At 42.7% G+C, this 20,359-nt stretch overlaps 2 protein-coding genes across 2 annotated transcripts in view; both read left to right on the top strand.

Annotated features, from left to right (window-relative positions):
- Positions 1-1,011, top strand: part of LOC131281089 (uncharacterized) — a 33,568-nt gene extending 32,557 nt beyond the window's left edge. Inside the window, exon 7 of the mRNA XM_058310343.1 lies at positions 878-1,011. Within this exon, the coding sequence (XP_058166326.1) occupies positions 878-1,011 (134 nt within the window). The remainder of the gene's footprint in view (positions 1-877) is intronic.
- A 5,943-nt stretch (positions 1,012-6,954) lies between these two features.
- On the top strand, positions 6,955-11,663 carry LOC131282390 (protein bicaudal C homolog 1-B). The gene is made up of 8 exons (XM_058311842.1): positions 6,955-7,557; positions 7,625-7,674; positions 8,130-8,279; positions 8,356-8,808; positions 9,346-9,456; positions 9,563-9,670; positions 9,747-10,817; positions 10,893-11,663. The coding sequence occupies exons 1-8, from the start codon at positions 7,353-7,355 to the stop codon at positions 11,538-11,540; spliced, it is 2,796 nt and encodes a 931-aa protein (XP_058167825.1). The 5' UTR covers positions 6,955-7,352; the 3' UTR covers positions 11,541-11,663.
- The last annotated feature ends 8,696 nt before the right edge of the window (positions 11,664-20,359 follow it).

Here is a 20,359-nt window from a genome sequence, read left to right as displayed (position 1 = left end):
GACGCCGATTTCATTGAAAAGCTCGTCGGAAAATTATACCATTTATGTGCCGGCCATCGACCGTCCAGTTGAGAACCGATCGGGGGTTGCCTTTTGATAGAACCACCAGGGAGGAGTCCTTCATCTCCTCCCGGTCGGTACCATTTTGGTTTTATGGATCATAAGTTTTTCCACAAGAATTCCAGGGTACATTTCCGATCTAACTATCTTTATCGTTCCGCCTCCCCTGTGCCTTCTCTCTTGAGCCGGCCTAGTTTCACGCTACCTAGGTTGCGATTCATGATCTTCACTATCCTCATGCATCTTTGAAGTTTGCTAGATTCCTTCCCCTGTAATTCAACGAATTCTTGGATCCAGTATTTATGATATGAATTTCTGGCACAAATTCTCCACTGGTCATCTTTGTGCATGTAGAAGAGAAAGAAAAAGTAGAAATAAATCCAAATGTTCTTCCATTGCTTTCAACTGGAAGGCGGAAGTAATAGCAACGGGAGGTTTCTAAATCAACTGCATTGAGGTCGTTTGTGCACTAGTTTACTTTTCCTGTTGGATGAAGGAGCGTCTCAGTTAAAAGGTGTTCTTTACTGCCAGGAGTAGGGGTTTTTTTATTGTCCGTAAACTTATTGGAAGCTAAACGGGGTTGTCGAGGGGTTGATTCAGAGCGAGTACTTCTAGGAATCTCTTCATTCTCGATGTTTTACACGGATTTTTGCTATAGCTTGAAATGTTATCATTATGAACAACTCTTTTCAAACTTGACGATACAATCGGTTTGGATTGTTTTTAAACTTAGCGAATTCAAATTTATTAATATCAAGAATTTTTTTTTTTTAAGTCAATTTGATTTTTAAAACTTGGTTTTTCTCTATCTTTTTAGCGGATAAAACACCTCCATCGTCCTCTTCTGCGGCAAAACAGGTCGGAGCGTACGTTAAGGTGGGCTGGATCGCATTCTACATCTGCACGATCTGCTCCGTTCTGCTGTACTCGTTGCGTGTCGGAATCTCCTGACTGTACAATCTGAAGGAAGTTATCAAAATCTAAATCGGGATGAGCTAAGCGACGAGTTACGTGCGAAAAACATTAGCGCTTCCGGGAGTGAATCGAATAAACGGAATTATTTTTTTTTTAAAGAGCAGTTTTACGGTACCGATAGTTCTTCGGTAGAGGGTTGTTGTTGATAGTGTCAGATAAACTGCTCAAGGAAGTTGTTTGCGGACAGGATAATGCCTTGTTGTAAGAAAGCAAAACTTGTTTAATCAGCTGTGTAGGGCAAAGAAATAGGAAGAAACACCCAGATAGTGTATTGAATAGGAAAAATCTAGAGTAGCCAAATTGAATACAAACTAAAACAAACTATAGTACATAATGCAACCTTTCTAATCACTTGGAGTGCTGGATAAATGGTTTATAAGATCAGTTTGGATAGAGTGTATAATTTAAACCAGAAGTACAGACAGAAGTATAATCACCAAAGGAATGATGAAGGAACAGTGTAGAATAAAATGTTAAGAAAGACGTGTAAATAAAATAGTACTATCGTATTTGATTGGTATCTGTAAATTGTTATCGTCGTAGATTTTTGAAGCAAACGTGCCCAAGAAATGCCAAAAACGAATATTTAACAAAGATGTCATTTATTTCTTAGTTAATTTTTCCAAACCAAATCTGTTTAGCAAAAGATGTTGTAAATAGGTATAGAAACTTAAGAGAGGCTTTGGTTTTCAGTTAAGAAAAAAGATAGCAGTTGAAGCAATGATGTTTTGATGTAATAATTGTGCAGTACATCAAGAGATGAAAGCTTGGTACATTGAAGAAATAAAGTTAGATGATAAATTTCTAATAGTATGAAATAAAAACAACTGAAATGGATTATATTGATTTTTTGTATGGTTTGATTGACGGTTTTGGTGAACAATGATTCCATTTTGACTTTGTATGAAAGGCGTAATAATAATAAAATCAAATTAAAGCAAATAAGCTTTTTACTTTAGGGTTTTTTACAAATTATTACCACGACTATCATGAGGTTTGCATCTTTCATATTGACAAATTCATTTGTTTAAAAATCCAAGGCATACCCTTTAATATACGTAGTTTGTTTTTCTTCTAAAAGCAATGAAAAACAATAGCTTTACATGTCCATTATGTGCATAAGTAAAGAAAAGAATAGTTACACATTTTTATCTAAAATTCTTATTATTGATCGAATTTCCCACATATTCCCAGGAAAGTTTGAGAAAATTCAATTTGATCCTTTAATTGAGCGAAAATCACATAAATCAACAAGAGCATTTTCATCATGTTTTTCGACTTGGTACGTTGGCGACTATCATATTTCCATATTTTATCAATTTAGTGTACATAGTGCTTGATTATGTCTTCAATTCGTTCGTGTTTTCCTAGATGTATCTTTAAGCGTTGAGGTTTTATAGAGAAAGGATCCGTTATCGCTCGTTAAAAATCACAGATATCACGTTGAAGACAGATTCAATTTATCTACGGCTTAAGAACCGGCCACTGTTCAAAATGAGCGAAACAATGTAAAAGACAGAACGGCCAAACGGAGAATTGCTTTTGCTATGTTTAAAGCATTCTCTTGTCCAGGGAAGTGAGAAGCTCCCGAATCCATAAAACCAAAACCGCTCCCATTTCAATGTACCATCTCGAGGAGAAAGATTTAGATGAAATATTACCTCGTTATGCTGATTGTCGTTGGTCCCCAGGATTCTCAGTACAAATATTTCAATATGATACGGAGAACGATTTGATGAAAATTGTAGAATACATCCCCATGCTTCTTCCTTGTCGTTTCTATTCCTCCACGACATAGGTTCTTTTTATAGAATAACATTTTACGTATGCAGAATGAATGAAATGGAGTCAGTGATGCATTATGATTATGAAAATGAATAATGCTTGGCTGCAAATAGTACTTGTGCTCTTGAAAAGCACAAGAACCATGAAAAACAAAAATAAATGTTGCTTTACTAGGCAATAAATCATTTTTTCGGAAAAAACAAACGATTTCCACATGTCCAATATAAGAAGTGTCAAATGTTTGATATGCAATGAAAAACTATCCATTGTTAGTAGCACGTTTCAAAGTTGTAACATTCAGTCCTTGATGTTTTTTGCAATATTGCTACCACCCTTTCATGCAGTATTCCAGTTCAAATTCTGTCACATCCACCGAACACAGCACTTATTGGCCATCAAAGTTCAATCGGCTGCATAAATCTGTAAAATAAAACGAAACAAAACCTTCTTGACACTGACGCCCATAGAGAGGGGAAAATGTACCGAGAGTTAATTAAACTTGCAGCTCGCTCAAACGGCTTAATCAAAGTGCAGGCTAGAATGACACTTCAATTAACAAGCTGTCGCCAATGAACGGAAGGTGACAGGCGATTGTGTGGATCTAGTTTATGTTTTTCCTTTTTTTGAATCCTTTCCCACATCCTGCCCGTGTATCGTGTGTTCCGGGAGAACCTTGACGTGATGGTAGGGTCGTCATACAAGCACCTGTAAAACCGGCGATGATACGTTGAGTACGCCTGTCGTTGTCGGTCCTCTGAACGTTGTCCTTACAAGAGGCTCTGGTGAAAGGTTGGGGTTGTTATATCGTTGGTCCTTAGACATATTGAGTTATTTCATATCAGCGTTGTAACACGTTCTTTTCTATTTCTATTCACTCTCGGCAAGATTGCAGTTGATGTAGTTTTTTGCACGAAACTAAGGGGCTCGATTCGATTATCCATTTGTCTGGCAATGTAGTATGAATTGATGGTTTTAGCCAGTGCACATTTACATGTACAGATATTTTTTAGATTATGCAACTGAGCAGAAACAATAATATACTAAAAAACTATTTAAATTGTTGCAAATAAATTATTTGTTTCTCTTTAGCAATCATATTGGCAACCCTGCTGATCATTCCTGTCATTTTGTCGATCAAAAATGATCGATCAACTTCCATTTGGTAAAACCATTTATCACATTCAAGCCGCTGGATGTTCAGTACGACCGTCAAACGCCAGCGCCATTATCTACCAACACTATTGATAACGATCTGGCTTCCAGGCTTAGCTCTCCCTCTCGGATGCTGTTACTAAATAATCCTCTCTTCAATCAGGTATTGTGCATGCCTTTCATGGGATATCAGTCGTTCGAACACTCAGTTCGAAATTGATCGCCAGAGCGATCGCAACTGAAGACATTTAATTCTTTTTTGATACCGAACAAATTCGTTGCAAAGTTTAAACGAACGTACACAGACCGACCGACAGTCACACGCCGTAATCTCGTTGACTCGATGAAGACTTAGACGTACAATAGTCGGCAAGAGTGGCGATCGTTGAACGATCGCTTGTAATATCAATTTTGCGCAGGGCGTTCCTGCATTACATTTACAAAAGATTGACCAAGAGGTTTTTTTGGTGCGCTTGAGTTTCCAACAGCTACTTTCTGATCCAGTGTTCAGCAGCAAATACCGCCCGATCAAGTGCATGGAATAACGTATAAAACGGAAGAAGTGAGTATTTCATGTTCGTTTAAAATGGTGGTCGATTTTATATGTCAGTGAAACCGACAAAACATTTTCAAAGTTACGATAAACGACTATTTTTACGTTAAATGGAATGTGTTGCAAAAAAAACGTGCTACGAAAAACAAAATCTTGCCGATGCAAAAGTGTTAATGCACGCTTGAGAAAGTCACGTAGACGTACGTGCAGTGGTAATGCAAGAACAAGAAAAAAGGGTCCAATGTAGATCCTTCCACCAACACCGAATACTCAAAGCTCACCAAAAAGACAAGAGTGTATCAATTCAGCAAGTGTGCGTCAACAGTTGCGAAGTAATTTATGTGTAGAAGTTTGTTTTCCTGCTGGTGTCTCCAAACTCAAGGGTCAACGTTCGCAGGAACGGGTCAACGATCTGGGCAGCTTGGATTAATTTCTAGTTTAGATTAGCTTAATGGCCTATTTGAGAGATATTTTGATGATGATTGTGTTGAGATGATTTTGATTCAAAAATTGATGATTCATTTCACGCCTGTTTACTATTTACCAAATATTATACATAATTAATTTTAATAATTCATATGTATCAACTTAAAATCATCAACTCATATATTTAATCTTACATAATCCCCAATATTTGTGTGATGAAAAATTATTGCTACGCTTTTTTCCTGTTACATTCATTTTTATAGGTGATCTTTAATTTGTGACGCACCCTGATCGATCGAAAATGTATAAATCATTCATACACTCTTTCTACATTCGAAAAATATGTTTAAATAGCCATACGGAGTAACTAGTTTTAAAATGACCAATTATTTGCAATGCCGGATAAAACATGGTCACCTAATTGTTCATTTTATCAAATGTAGCTATCTGCCACAAGGAATGTCCTCCATTTTGAGTCAATTTGAATATTGTTAAATTAATTTGAATATTTCGAAGTTTGTGATTTCGTTTGTGGAAGACAATAATTTTGGTTGAATTACTTTCTATTGGTTTATTAAAAACTAGAAAGTTATGGGCCAAACATTACAGTGTTTAATAGTCAAGCACGGAAAATGAATGAAAACCCACCCAGTGTGTGTTAAATGGTATAGGCCTTCAATTATGGCCGATCGACATATGAGTCATCCATAGCGCTAATTTCTCATTGGCTTCGGAGGATGTACATTTTCGTGCATCCTCAATACATGGCATTCATCATACAAGCATGTTACTACAATTGAAGATACAATCGACCGCATACAAAAGGAAATGAGATACCAGAAAACAAATGCAATTGCCCGACGCTGATTTTGAATCGATGCGTCGTCGATCCACCGAGTGACCTTTGGACCTGGACCGGTCATTAATTACTCACAAATAAGCAAATAAATCTCAAAACGCCGCTTCAAAACCGTTACAAATTGCCCCGGTCGGTTATTAGTCACTCGTTAGCGCCTATCATATCTTCCTTCCTTCCTTCGTCGTATTCCAGCTCGTATTCCACCATACGGTCAAGGGACGTCCCGGTATATTCACAACACTATTCCTACTGTGACGCCTACTTTGACCGTTGGCAGTGAACGATGTTTCACATTTGGCACTCGGTTGGAAAGGGTAGCATAGCATCCCAATCTTTTCCGAAGGAAAGAAAAGGAAAACGAATGAAAACCCGGTTGGCAGGACGCAAACACCGTAATGGACGTACGGTTGGCGAAAAACAAGCCCTTCTCTGCTGAGTGGGTGCAAGCGGTATGATTTATGTGTTATCTGATAATCGCTATCGCGCCCGCTGGGCTCAGTTTATGACGGGGTGATTTTTTCTTTCACTTTCTCCACGGCCTGCTGGATCTTGTGGCGAATTTCCCAACGCGATCGGTCACGCGATGATTTGTTTTTGAGCGCGTCGAAAGCCGACAGGCTGCGAAAAGGATTAAAAGGGCTGAAAAATGGCACCCACTTTTCGGGGATGATATGTGTGTTGACTGTTGTGTTTTTTCGTCCAAAAGCACGGACGTCTAACATCGTATCATTCGGGGAAATATTTGATACAGCCAAAAGTTAGCGTGGTTTTTGTTTCATCAAATTCAACGTGTTTTAAATCGCAGATTTTAACACGATCGCGTTTACGTGGCTTCAGTTTCCAGGAAAAAAAACTTTTAAAGGTAAACTGGAAAAACTGTGTATTCTGATGGATCAAATCGCAAAGCCATTTAAATGACGGATGAGCGAAAAACAAATCCATGTTACAAGGCTCAACGTTAAGGTAAATAGGAGCATCATATTTCATTTCGTTTTATTTCTACCGTCAATCTATAAATTCCATTGCGATTAAATCGCTGCGTTGGCACCAATGAATAGGGAAAAAAAGAATAAAAACCACTATGGAATATCATGTTATTTTGCTTTTAATATCCGGTTTGTTTCCATTTTCTACGTAGCCTGGTCGCGTAACGAACGTCCACGTTAAAATTGTTGACTGCGTTTTTGATGATTTTGACCACGGTTTGATGGACGTCCTTCGGAGGATAACAGCATAACGACTACAGCAGACGTCATTCACCACCCATCAACCTACGGCCGGGTGTTCAACGCAAATTCAAACAAACTAGGCTGGCCCTAGTGTTAGAGCCAGTAACAAGGAAGGCAAGAAAGCAAGGAGACAGCCAGTTATTTGGTACAGTTTTTCATTTTGTTTCGAAAAGCATTACTACACGGATTGTAACGAAAAGCAGCAAAGTTATTGACACGACAAGACAACGTCGTTTGGGCGATACGCAAGTTTAATTTGACCGCGCGGAAGGCCGGGAACAGCCGTGCGTTTAACCCGGGGGACGGAGGAACAATGATGGCATCGTGCTCGTCCTTCGGCAGGCACATCTTCCTGAACGGTGGACCGCCGAGCGAAACGACGAGTGAAATCTCGTCGGTCGAGAGTGACTGGGGCGATCTGCGATCCATCGCGGCCCAGCTCGGTGTCGCCAATCCGGACGATCTGCATGTCGAGCGGTTCAAGGTGGACCGACAGAAGCTGGAGGACATGATAAAGGGTAAGGGTGGTTGAAGCCGATATCCAAAGCGGATGGTGAAGGATTTAACGAAAGTTTTCCGTTCCAGTGGAAACATATTCAGAGGGAATGAATAGTGCCGAGGAATTCTTCACGAATGTAAGTGTACCACTAAGAATAGGTGAACAACATTTCCAAAATGAGGCTTTATATCCACCGAACTTTTTAACTTAAATTAGACTGAGCTGGAAACTAAAATGAACTGGAATCTGTACGACTTGGACCAGAAAATGTCTTCGAAGGAAAAAATTCAACAGTTGATATTTTTTACTAACTACAGATTTTTTTTTAGATTGATTATACGATGAGCTAGCAACTAATTAGAAAAAAAATGAAAATGAAGGATAATCCGAAGTCTACTAAACCACGAAGAATGAAATTTGAACCACCATTTTGAAACTAAGAAAATTGTGACCACCCGATTTTATTAAATTGCATTTGGATTTTTGAATAATCAATGAAACATCAACCCGGTTCTGTAATTGCGGCACGTTATATGTTGATATTTGCAATTTGATTACTACTGTCTTGTTTGTTTTGTTTACGTTGAGTAGGTCATGAAGGAAACCACCACCTACGTTAGCTGGCCCTGCCGGTTGAAGATTGGCGCGAAGACGAAGAAAGATCCTCACATCAGGATCGTCGGTAAGATGACGGATGTACTGCGCGCGAAGGATAAAGTCATGAGCCGGCTCGACTCCAGGGTACGTCGTTTGCAGCATGCGGTAGGATAATCTGTTTGCAAAATAGTGATACTGATTTCCCATTCCATCCCTACAGGGAAGCCGTGTCATCATGAAGATGGACGTATCGTACACGGATCACTCGTTCATCATCGGGCGCGGTGGGAACAACATCAAGAAGATTATGGAGGAGACGGCGACGCACATCCACTTCCCGGACTCGAACCGCTCGAACCCGACCGAGAAGAGCAACCAGGTGTCCATGTGCGGCAGCATCGAGGGAGTCGAACGGGCACGATCACTCGTGCGCCACTCGACCCCGCTACTGATTTCATTCGAGTTGCCCATCCTGGCTCCGGGCAAGACGCCTCCGGACAACGATACACCGTACGTGAAGGAGGTCGAAGCAGAGTACGGCGTCCAGGTGATCTTTTCCACCCGGCCCAAGTTGCACTCCTCGCTGGTGCTGGTAAAGGGCTCGGAAAAGGAAGAGCAGATGGTGAAGGAGGCCACCAGGAGGCTAATGGATCTGATGTGTGAGAACATGGCGGTAAGTAAATGAACAGCAGCTGCATAATGACTTGGATACTTAGATTGAAAATGATGATGATAATTATGATGTAAATTCCATTTTTACTTTAACAGATACCTTTCAATTTTACGAAAAAGGTATTTTGGTTGATAATTCTCTTACATTTCCTGTAAAATCCAGCTCGCTAAAACATTATTTTCATAAATTTCAACATTTTCCATTGGTTTATGGTAGTTTTCTATAATTACGGTAACACAAGAAATTGAATCCAAGGATGCCAAGCACAGTAAAATATTGTCTCTCATTCTACGTGCTTCGTCGACGATGTCAGAAGCGATGCATTATTTAGGGTTCGATTTATTCAATTGCCTTAAATGGTTCATTAAGATTTGAACTTCGCTATTGTCTCTTTCAAATTATGTATGCACAGTTTCTAATCTAGTATGTTTTCCCTGAGCACTACCGTTCTCCGTCTTTAGTTGGTATTGATTTTCTGGTCCAAGGAAGCACCGAGTGCCGCAGTCATTCGTCTGATGGTAATAAATTTATTTACAGAATCAAATACCGGTCCAGATGCAGCTGGAAATCTCGACCCAGCACCATCCGATCGTGCTTGGGCGGGCATCGAGCAATTTGCGGGAAATTATGAACCGAACTGGAACGCAGGTAGATACGCTTTCCTTTCCCGACGGGGGCTCTTTGCAAGGAAAGGGCAAATGTGTGGTGAGCTGAGTGCAGGTGGAGTGTTTTAATATGTTTGTTTCGTTCGTAGATAATGTTCCCGGACGCAAACGATGTGAACATCAAGCCAATCAAGCGTTCCCAGGTGACCATTACCGGTACGATTACCGGTGTCTATCTGGCGAGGCAGCAGTTGATTGTAAGTATGGCCTGAGGACGGGAATAAGTGGAGTTCTATCGATTGGTAATTTAATGCCACCGCACATTTATCACAGGGAAGTCTACCGATCGCGCTCATCTTCGACTATCCGGACAACACGGTCGATTCGGAGGAAATCACCAAGCTGATGCTGACGCACGACGTGTTCATCTCGGTGCGCCAGAAGTCTCGCCAGAGTACACTCTGCATTGTTATCAAGGGCATCGAGAAGTTCATTGCGAATATTTACGAGGCGCGCCACCAGCTGCTGAAGTCGACCGGACCGCGAGTGATCGCTGAGGTACCCCGGACGTACTTCGGACCCACCGAACACCCACAGCAGACGTCCCAAAACATCTCGGCATTGCTGGCCGGGCCCGTCGCACCACCGTTCTCGCCCCTTTCGCCCATCAATTCTATGCCGTTTGTTGGCTGGCCGTCGCCAAGCCCGGCACCGCTCGGGCCGTCGACCGAGTTCGCGTTCAGTCACATGCGCGGCCAGTTCCAAAACTTCCACATGGCTAAACCGACGTCGGCCCATTCGCAGCTTCACCCGTTGTCGATTCCACCGGGGCTGGATAGGGCGTTGGTTGGAGGGTCCGGGAATAAACCGTCGTTGCATTTACCCAATCCGCATCTTCTGTCGGTCCCACCAGGACATGGTGGTGGTGGAGGTGGCGGAGGCGGTGGATTCCTTCATCATCAACAACATCAGTCTCAACTTCATCAGCAGCAGCAACAGCATCATCATCACCATCAGCAGCAGCAGTACTCACTCCATCAACGAAACACGCAGCAACATCAGCAAACCTCGAGCGGAAACGTAGGTAATCTCTCGAGCTCGACCACACTCACCGCCGGCAGTCAGAACAACAGCCACAACGACATCCACTCCAGTGGATATCAGAGTCTGAACTGCTCCGGCAGCAGCTCGCTGGATCAGCCCTTTCAGGCGAACTCGTCGACAGCCGGTTCGTTGTCGGCGGTTTCATCCACTTCGCTCATCAATGGCTCGCCTGATCACCAGAGTCCGAGTGTGTCCGGAGCCGGTGGGTTGGGTCGTTGCCGGCACGTCACCTGTACGCCCGAGAGCCCCCAGTTCCCATCGGACGTCGAACAACGGACTCCACTGGCATTCGATCAGAAGGTTAGTATGTTCCGAAAGCTTCCGGAGATGTTTTTTAAGGTACGTTTCTGCAATAACAACCACTTTCTTCAACAGCATTCGATTAACGAGACGTTTTTGTTTAACCTGGACCCGCGAGTTGTGGCCGGATACAAAGCGATGCACATGTCACCGCAGCAGGGTGAAATACGCACACCGACACTTTCGTGGCAGGGTTTGGGCTTGAGTCAGTCGACACCGGCCCCGCTCGAGGGGTGCGATCTAAGTTGGGGCAACTCGTCGTCTTCAAGCAGCGGTGGGGGTGGCGTCGGCAGTGGGGCTGCCAATGTCAGCACGAGCAGCAGCTCCAGCAGTGGACACAATGACTCGAGTCGCCACAATATGACGACCACCATGATCGAGGTGACGCCACGACATCAGCGCGAGCAGATGGCCCAGTACAATGACGTCACGACTATCCTGACCGGGCTTGGGCTGGAGCACTACATCAAGAACTTCATCAACGGCGAGATCGATATGACCGTCTTCCAGACGCTCACCGACCAGGATCTGCTTAATCTGGATATCAAGCCGCTTGGGGCACGTCGCCGAATACTGATGGCCATCCACGACCTGTGCGCTCGCCAGGGCAATGGGCTTTTCGGTGGCTCAGCCCTCTCTCCATCGGCGCTGCCGTCATCGTTATCCCGTTTTTCCGGGTCCGCCGCACCCGGCGCGGAACGACGCAGCTCCAGTGGACAGTAGACGTGAGCTGCTCGAACCCAACGAGATGGAGACGCGACCGTGACGATGCTGATGTCTTGTGATATAACTCCGGCTCCAGCACGATTCGGAACAACAAACATGCATGGAATGAAGGCGTTCGATACCTCCCTTTTCTTCGAAGGGAAGAACTGGTGGTGCTTTGGTGCCTATAGATTGTATATAATTCCCGCACCCCGGAAATGAAGGGGAAAATTAATTAAACTCTCGTTTAATTAATCGTTTCCTTGCAACATTTCCGCCAACGCTTACAGTGGCCTGTCACTGGGGCCCTGATCCGGCGATAATTGGAGCATTGAATCTCGTGCCACACGGACTCTTGGTGGATTCTTCGAAAGCAAAATAAAAGCATTGACTGCACTTCTATGCACACTGCATCGATGCTTCCGAGTCCGGAATCGGAAGCACACGTCACGCCGTACATGACGCAGCCGTTGCTCAACTGTCGCATCTGTGTCGGATCAAGTGGAAGCGGAAAATTGTCCATCGAGCCAACAAAAGAGACCGCACGGCATGAGGGGTACTATGTCGCACACGATGCCGACCCGATTTGCTTCGGTTCAATTGTAGATTGTGCGAAATATCCCGGCCGGACGGGCAATCTGTCGCAAGACGGCCACTGGACCGCCACTGCGGACCGAAAAGTGGACCAAATGAGACGAAAGACCGCAGAACGAGCACAGAAGGCACGCGGAAACAGGAAGCCAAGAAGTGGCGAGTCCCGAGCACGCCCAGTACGGACACGGACCCAAATGCTACCAGCTCGGCGTGCATCTCGCCTACCAACCGGCGGGCGAAGTGCAGCAGTACAATAATTGCAATTAAATGGAACTGCAAAATCCGCCCTTAATCCTGTTTGGAAAGTGGTGGCCACCAGCCAGGCTGCAACCCGGTGCTACGCTTTCTTTTTTCTTCCAACGGAAAAAAGAGAACCAACGCTTTTAAAAAGGACACAAACTGACGTGCGGACATCCAAGTTTCTCAAACAACGATACTACATTCGACTAGGACAAACGTAAGACAGTGAGGTTAAATCCGCCAAGAGAGACATGTGTTCAACTGTGAGCTTACAAACATTCTAAAGCCAATGCCCTCCCCTGAATCCATTATCGAATCGAACCTTCCCTTTCCTGCAAACCCAAAATGACGTCATAAACGTCAACAGTGCATCAGTCGCGAAGAGATTTAATCGTTGTCTCCATCTCAGCAAGCCTTTCGCATGGACTCCTCGCACACACCTACATTTACTAATTGCATGGCTTTCATCTAATTGCATTGATTTTAATTTTGAATAGAAACAAACTACACACCCCCATGCTCCTCTGTTAGTGTGGGGTAATACCCCCCCCCCCCCTCCCCCCTCCCTGTTCCTATATCACCCTCCAGCACAGGCAGTCAAGTCGAGTGGTCTGTGTTGAGCATTTTAAAATAATTTATTTCATTCCTTCCGGCCAAACGGCTTTGTGCATGCCTTTCAAAGGATACCTGTTCGTTCAGTTTTCCTTTCTATACATTCCCCTTGTCCCCCACCTCCCACGAAATGAGCGTTTGCAAGACCGACTCTTTCCTCACCCAAATCGCAAGGAATAAGTATAAATTATAAACTTTCCCAACCCGTTCATGCGGCTCATCAACTGCCATGTTTCTGCTTTATGCACACCACGCAAGTCAAGCCACCTCGGGATGGAGGGGATAATCTTTTGCCGTTTGTCTTACAAAAAAAAAGAAGCTATCAAACCACAAGAACATCATCACCAAACGAAGACTAGCGTGTGTCTCGGGTGGACTAGGAAAATCAAATAACAAACTCGCTGAATCGGGCCGTTTCCGGTGCGCCTGCTACAAACGCGCCTTCAACTAGACAACGTTTCTGTCGGAACAGTTTTCAAACGCAGCAAAGGCGCTTTTTCCTCCGAGTTGCGAGAAAAGCATGCTCCTTTCTAGGGGGTGAAATCCCTACCCCGTTGTCGGAATGCTTTGTTGGCCGGAAGTGTATATCCTTCTAAAAATGCTCACCACAATGCTGCTGCACGATGCGGCGTGTGCGAAATGTGTGTAGTTTGTGCCCATGTGTAGTTCAAGTTTTCTTTTTCATTTTTCATTTTATCCATTTCAACTACAAATTTTTCTATGCACGAATATTATTATCCTTCGCACCCTGTTCACCCACCCCCATCCCCCAACTCCCTTCCCTCTAGGTTAGTTTATCGAGTTTTGCCTTTCGCTGCGTGAGGCTTTTTTGTTAAAGTTACGTTTTTTGTGCATGCATATCCCGTAGAATATTTCCCACCGGTTGCATGGTAGTCGGTTACTTACTCAGGGAGCTAGGGAAACGGAGAAAGAAAAAAAAACGATTCGCAAACACTCGTTAACCAGTAGGTAGGATACAGAAATTGTAGAAACAATTGTTTTGAAATATATTATACATATAAAATTGCATGTTTAATAGCAAGCGAACGTTGATATACATTTTTTTTAAAGATCGTGTCTTTTTTATATTACTTTTAGTCTGTATTCAGAGAGAACCGGACAGTTTAGAGTAAATCTCGTAGATCTCAAAACAAGATGGTTTTTATCCACAGATGATGGAACGATTTAATTAGATACTTACTGACCGGACTTTTGTCTTTTCCCGCCCGTTGTTCTTCGTAAAAGATCTATTCTTTCCACGAAGCACGAACTGCTTTCCCAGATCCCGGATTAATATAGTTTCCCTAGCGCGGAAACTAAAGTAAACGGCGCGCCACAGAAAGATGATGTCTTTCTTCGTTGTCTCCAGTCGTCGTGGCTATAAAATCTATCACTTTATTTTAATCCTCCGCCGCTGGCATTGGAACCGGACGCGGGGTGCCGTGGAAAATGTGAATTAATTTCCTAAAACAACATCGAAACGCAATCAGCACGCGAAGCTAATTGAAATGGCAAACGGTGGGATCTGTTACGATCTTAAAAGTATCCCTTACCCGGTCCGTTCAAGTGGAAGAAGGCGGTGTATGTACCACCACCTTGTTCTGTAATGCGTATGCCAACACCGCGAAACCGTAAACCATCGTGCGACGGTTATAATTAGTGCCGACCTGGGCAGGGCCGGAAGATAATGCTCTAATTAAAGGCTACATATGGTGGCGCGTGTGCCTTGATGCGAACACTCGACGTACCCTACATCATGCGTGTGTGTGTGTGTGTGCTTTTTGGAAGACTTTCCAACGGGGGATGAACGAGGGTTGGTTGTTCAATTTTCCATTTTCCGACCAACAATCTAGCTCGTGGAAGATTATTTGATACAATTGGAATTATTTATTGGTTAAATTGAATTGGTTTTGATTCTGGGAACGGTTAACGCATCTATTATTTTCTTCTCTTTGGGTATTTCAATACTTCTAAAATGTTTTTATTCCTACGACATTTCACATTTCATATGTCTGACGGTTGAAGGCAATATTTTTAGCCGCTTTATATGATTTCACGTTGATATAAATTTGATTGTTGAATCATTCTTATATCATTTGGTAAGCGTACCAGCCTGATGGTAAGTTTTATAAAAAAAAATTTGTTACGTTTTTGCAGACAGAAATAAATTTAAACATTTAATCATTATCAGCTACTGGAAATAGGAGAAACAGCTTCCTACCTTCTTAGAAAACAGAAGGATAAAACAAATATAAAAATCCTTTCTATAAATAGCTTCATATGTTCTAAATGTACTCTTACAGAATAACTTTAATTGATCTGTCGCTGTTGTTGGTTTCTTTACAGTAAAATTAATCAGACAATGCATGAACGTTGTTAACAATAATAGTGAGCAACTGTTTTGAACGTAGAATATATTAATATCTATCTAAATTAGTTTGAAATTAAAAAACCTACTTCAAAACCGGGTTTAATATTAATGTTTATCAGTTTTTGTGAAAGTATAAACCACCTCTACGTTTCGAGAGCACTAATTACCCCGTTCATATTCTTCCAAAACTCTCCGCAATAAGCTCCACTCCATCTTCTCGTTTTCATGCCATTTCGTGACATCGATACTTGAAATCTTAATAACTGTAATACGCGTTCTATTGATACTTCACTCAAAGCTCAAGTCCTCCCACAATGACAATGGCCAAAACTTCATCAGAATTCCAATCGCACCGCAATAAACATCATAAAAAAAATTAGCAAAAAGAGTCCGACTTCTACCCGTGTAGGCTGGAGTCACAATTTTTTTCTCCGGCCTTGTATGGCGCTTTCCGATTTCAACGACTCGCCCATTACTGTTTCGAGTGGGTAAAGCCATTCCGATGGTGGAAAAAGTGACGTCCCCGGAACGAAAGATTTTCTCTTACCTCCGACGCAAATGGTTGTTGGTGGAGGGAGTTTTCCTCCTGTTTTTTTTGTCTGTTCATATCGATGCATCCCTTTTCGGGTGCTGAGTGACTACGTGTGCGTACGTTCAATCCTACGCAATGGTCATCGAGCCCGCTTCGATTTGCCATCTTCATTTAAATGTAGATGAGCCACCTTTATTCACCGGAGCATTCAAAACTGCACCCGAAACTGGTAGGAAAACAGCGATGCACCGGTGCAGCATTGCACGCACCTCCGTCCTCGACCTTTCAACCCTCGGGTACGGTTTGTCCCGTGGCCGGCTTTTGGCGTAGCGTTCACCTGGACGCAGGGTTGTTTCGACGCAGCATCGGATCGAAGGATTCTCGCACGCGCTCGTATCCACACGCAGCGGACTGCAGCAAACTGCAAATTGCATCCGTCCGTCGGTGCATCCGTCCCCGGTCGGTGCGTACCACGTATTAGCACCTTGTCGTGGCTCCGACATCCGGCTTCATTGTGGTCGGCCAGCTTCTGGTGGGAGGCTTCAGTAAAACGTAAAACATATATTCATTCGGACAGTCGGACGGAACCGAGGCGGCGTGAAAGCGTGCGTCCTTTTCGGGGGATCGGGTGCTGATGGTGGTGGGGGTTGGGGGTGTTAGAGAGAGGGTGTAGAAAGAGACTGAGGACACGTCACTGCGTGTCAGCATCACAAAGTCGGTGGCGAAACAGTAGTTTCGGAAAATTGGAAAACTCGTATTGATTATTTGCATAAATGATGAACCGAACTCCGGAGAAACAGCCAAGAGTCCGCAGTACCTCCCGGTACTAGACATTTTGGGTTGGATGGGATGCACTTTGCCACTGACTACCACTACCCACACGGTCCCGTTACGGTGGAAAATTGTGGGTTTTTGCCCCAAAAGCGTCTCGTCATTAAATGCACCCCCGCTAGTTGATAAGGAAGAGCGCCTCCTGTTGCCAACATACCGAAGCTTCAGGATTTTGGGATGCTGTGTTTTGTGTTCTTGGCATATGTTTTTCAAATCTACTTCTGTGGTACCAAATGTAGTCTCGGTTCAATTTGTTTATGCTGCATCAACTCATGTTTTAAAAGTGCACAATATTGGAATGTCGTAAAATGAACATTTTTGCATCTCGCGTATAATTTTACTGGCAAGGATGGTAAGCTACTTTTTTTTAGTTTTTCCATGGTTAAGAAAAGTACCTATTTTTTCACAAAGGCTGAAAGTTGTGAAAAATAGAAGTAGTTTTTGTGCAACCATTAACAATTTTAGGGTTTATTCATTTGATTTTCATTTTTGTGTTTCGTGTTGTCGTTGATATTTGTGAGCCGATGCAAGTGAAATGTCATTCAGTGTTGATTTTCGTAAAACTCTTAATAATTCGAAATACTTGCAACAAATGTTATAATGGAAAACAAGAATGCTCCTTACGCTTGTAATCAACACCAGGTGATCACATTTTTGCAAATTGGTTTATGAATAATTGACAAATATCGTTATGCGCTACATGTAAAGTAATTAATAGAATTTCCTTTTCATCATTTTCTCGGAAGGAATAGTTTTTTTTTCATTTCAAGAAACATTTTACTGTAGCCAAATCCTGGGAGGTAAATTTGAGGATTCCTCTTGAATAGTAAAACTATGAATAAAGTAGAAATAGGCGTTATTGTATCAGCTGTCCAGTTCACGTGTTTTTCCGTCTAGACTGTTTTGAGCTTGCATCGAAAAACTAAAAATACTAAAAGAATTGCTATAGATTCATCGAAAGCTATATCATAAAACATTGAAAAGTCGATGCGAAGTTTAGAAAGGGGTCCAATAAAATTGTAGGCAGAAGCGTTCTAGTGTGAAATGTCGATGTCAACAGACATGCTTATTATTACTAAGTGTGGATACAAATCATTTGGAATGAAATAAAAATATCGAAATGTAAACTTGGTACTGGTACACATCAGCAAGCATAGTTTTAAGTTGCTTTGATTCCCACGACACCAAAAGAAGAAGCCCAAAAACCCTCTTACAAGCATCACTTTCGCTTGATGTCACATTTCAAAAGCAAATTTCAGCAAACCATCAATCGTTGGGATTTGGAAAATTTTGTCAGGTAACGAAGTGCACACGAGAGAAAATCTCCAGCGGCGGATAAATATGGAATATGATTTCGCTGCGTCGCCAGTGGAGTCAAACCTCTCTGCTCTTCATGTAGCCGCCGCAAGTATTTACCCAGCAAAGATGCTCGTCTACACCTTGCAGTGAACCCCCGAGGGCAGAGGAAACACGCTGGCGAGCTTTGGAACCCATTCGCTACGAGAGCGAATTTATGGTCGTAGATTTATGGTGCAAAAAGTTTTCACCCAAACCCTTGCTCCCTGGTGTGTGAGCGTACGGATGTACGGCACCCTGGACGCATCTCCGTCTGGAAGTCCCTCCACAGCAAGTCCACCACCTTGGTGAAAGAAAACAAAAATGGATGCCACCCTAGTCGAGGGAAAAGAAAAACCTCGGTTTAAGACGTTGTGACTCACTGGAAGACACCCAACCCGGGAGATCGAAGATCGAACGGGTAAGTGATTTTCGGTGCCGTGCGAAAAATTGGTGAAAGCTTGAGCCGCAATTTTTCTCCCCTCGCAGCCATTACGGGAGTTGGCAAAGTCTGCCGGGGCAGATGAGATCTTTCGTGGGAAGACGCACGGTTTTCACGAGGGCGGGGAGCATCGAGCAGTGCAGTAAATAAAAATGATGCATTTGATTTGATTTCGATTTGGAAACCCATTTTGCGACACCCAGCAGAGCTCTGTAGGAATGTTTGATTTGGGGGTTTTTTTTTATCCTATTTCGTTCGGTTCGTGCAGCATTTTTAGTGCCGTTTTTGTCTGTTCTTGTTTTATACCGCTTTGAACATCTTCTTTTCAAATAATTTCGCGAGTGTTTGTTTTTTAGCGAGCTGGCTTTCAGGTAACCGTTTGTTAGTGCATTCGTGCAAAAGCAGGTTTACAATCTTGAGACATGTAATGTTCGCTATGCAATGATGAAATCGTACATCGCACATCTTTATGAAAATATAGGTTATTTTTTCTCAGTTTTAACCCAACAAAATATGTTTCATCGGGTGGTTTTAGTTTGTTGATTCGTTTAAATCATTGATAATAACGTAAATTTGAATAGTTTAGAATAGTTTTTTTATATGAGGACGAAATAATAAATGTTTCAAGCATCTTTGCAGATTTTCAAATCAAACTTAAAGTAATGTATTTCCTATGGCGCATAGAATTTCCGTAACATTTTAGAACGCGATACAGCATTATTTTCATATAATTGTAGAATCTGAACCAAATACTAACTTAGTTTCTTGTACACAGATAATTTACGTTTTTATTAGAGAACTCGTTCAACGATTCGATCAAGATCTAAACCAAAACGCTTATTTGCACTTATTGAATATATCTAATTGAAAATCAAGTTCCATATAATCGAATGATTTCAAGTTTTCATTTTTCATCAAAAACTTACATTTCATTAAATGCTAAATATAACGCAAGCTCATTAAACCATTATATTGGAAGAACAACTGTTTTAAAGAAAGCTTTAATCATATTTGAATCTTTCTTTTAAAATAAAACTAATCTTAATGAAATGAGAATAAACAATTGAACATCGAACAATTAAAACAAAAATTGAAAAATTCTCAATATGAAATGGAGATTGCTAAGGAAGGAAAAGAAAGAAAATTATGTTTAATTACCGCATATTTTCCAACATAGCTAGAAATGTGTTGATATTGTAAATGTAATTTAAAATTTCATTTCAAAGCCCTCTTTCGGATTTTTCTAGCAACTTCCTTCCCTCGGTGTGTCTTCGCTAAGATCCTTCGCATCCTTGGCCGGTAGTGGCGTTGTACCACCGACGGTGCCGTATCCTCGACGGTCTCGAGCGGGTCACGAACGCCACCACGTGCCGAAATACACCCGAAACAAATCAAAACAATGAGGGGAAATTGCGCACCAGGACCTGCGCAACGGCCGTCCCAGTTTTTCCGACCGCCTTTTCCTCCGAACCGCGTTGGCAGCGACGAGACGCGCCGACGAGGAAATGCCGACTTCAGCAGCGTCGTCAGCGTGGGATGAAAGAGCATGCATGAAGTGGAAAACATCCGGTGCCCCCGAACGGATGCCGATATCGGTGTGCGTGCGTGAGTGTGCTTGTGCCCCAGAACGATCCTCTCGGAAGTTGTCACACGCCTCGGGAAATCAGTTGCATTCGGTGTTTCGCACGAATCGGACGCATTTGCACGCGTGGCACCGCAATTTGCAGGTTGAAACTAGGGCTTCCGGCGATCCGTTGGGAATGACCTAACCCAACCGGACTGGGTGGCATAGTGTGTGATCGTGAGGTGATTGATCGTGGGTGTAGTCGCTGGTGAAACCTTTTGTACAAGGTAAATTGTGAATGTTGTGCGGTTTATTT

The sequence above is a fragment of the Anopheles ziemanni genome, chromosome 2 (genome assembly GCF_943734765.1).
Source record: "Anopheles ziemanni chromosome 2, idAnoZiCoDA_A2_x.2, whole genome shotgun sequence".
NCBI lineage: Eukaryota > Metazoa > Arthropoda > Insecta > Diptera > Culicidae > Anopheles > Anopheles ziemanni.
Note: the sequence above shows the minus strand (reverse complement) of the source record. Positions and strands in the feature narration are given on the sequence as shown.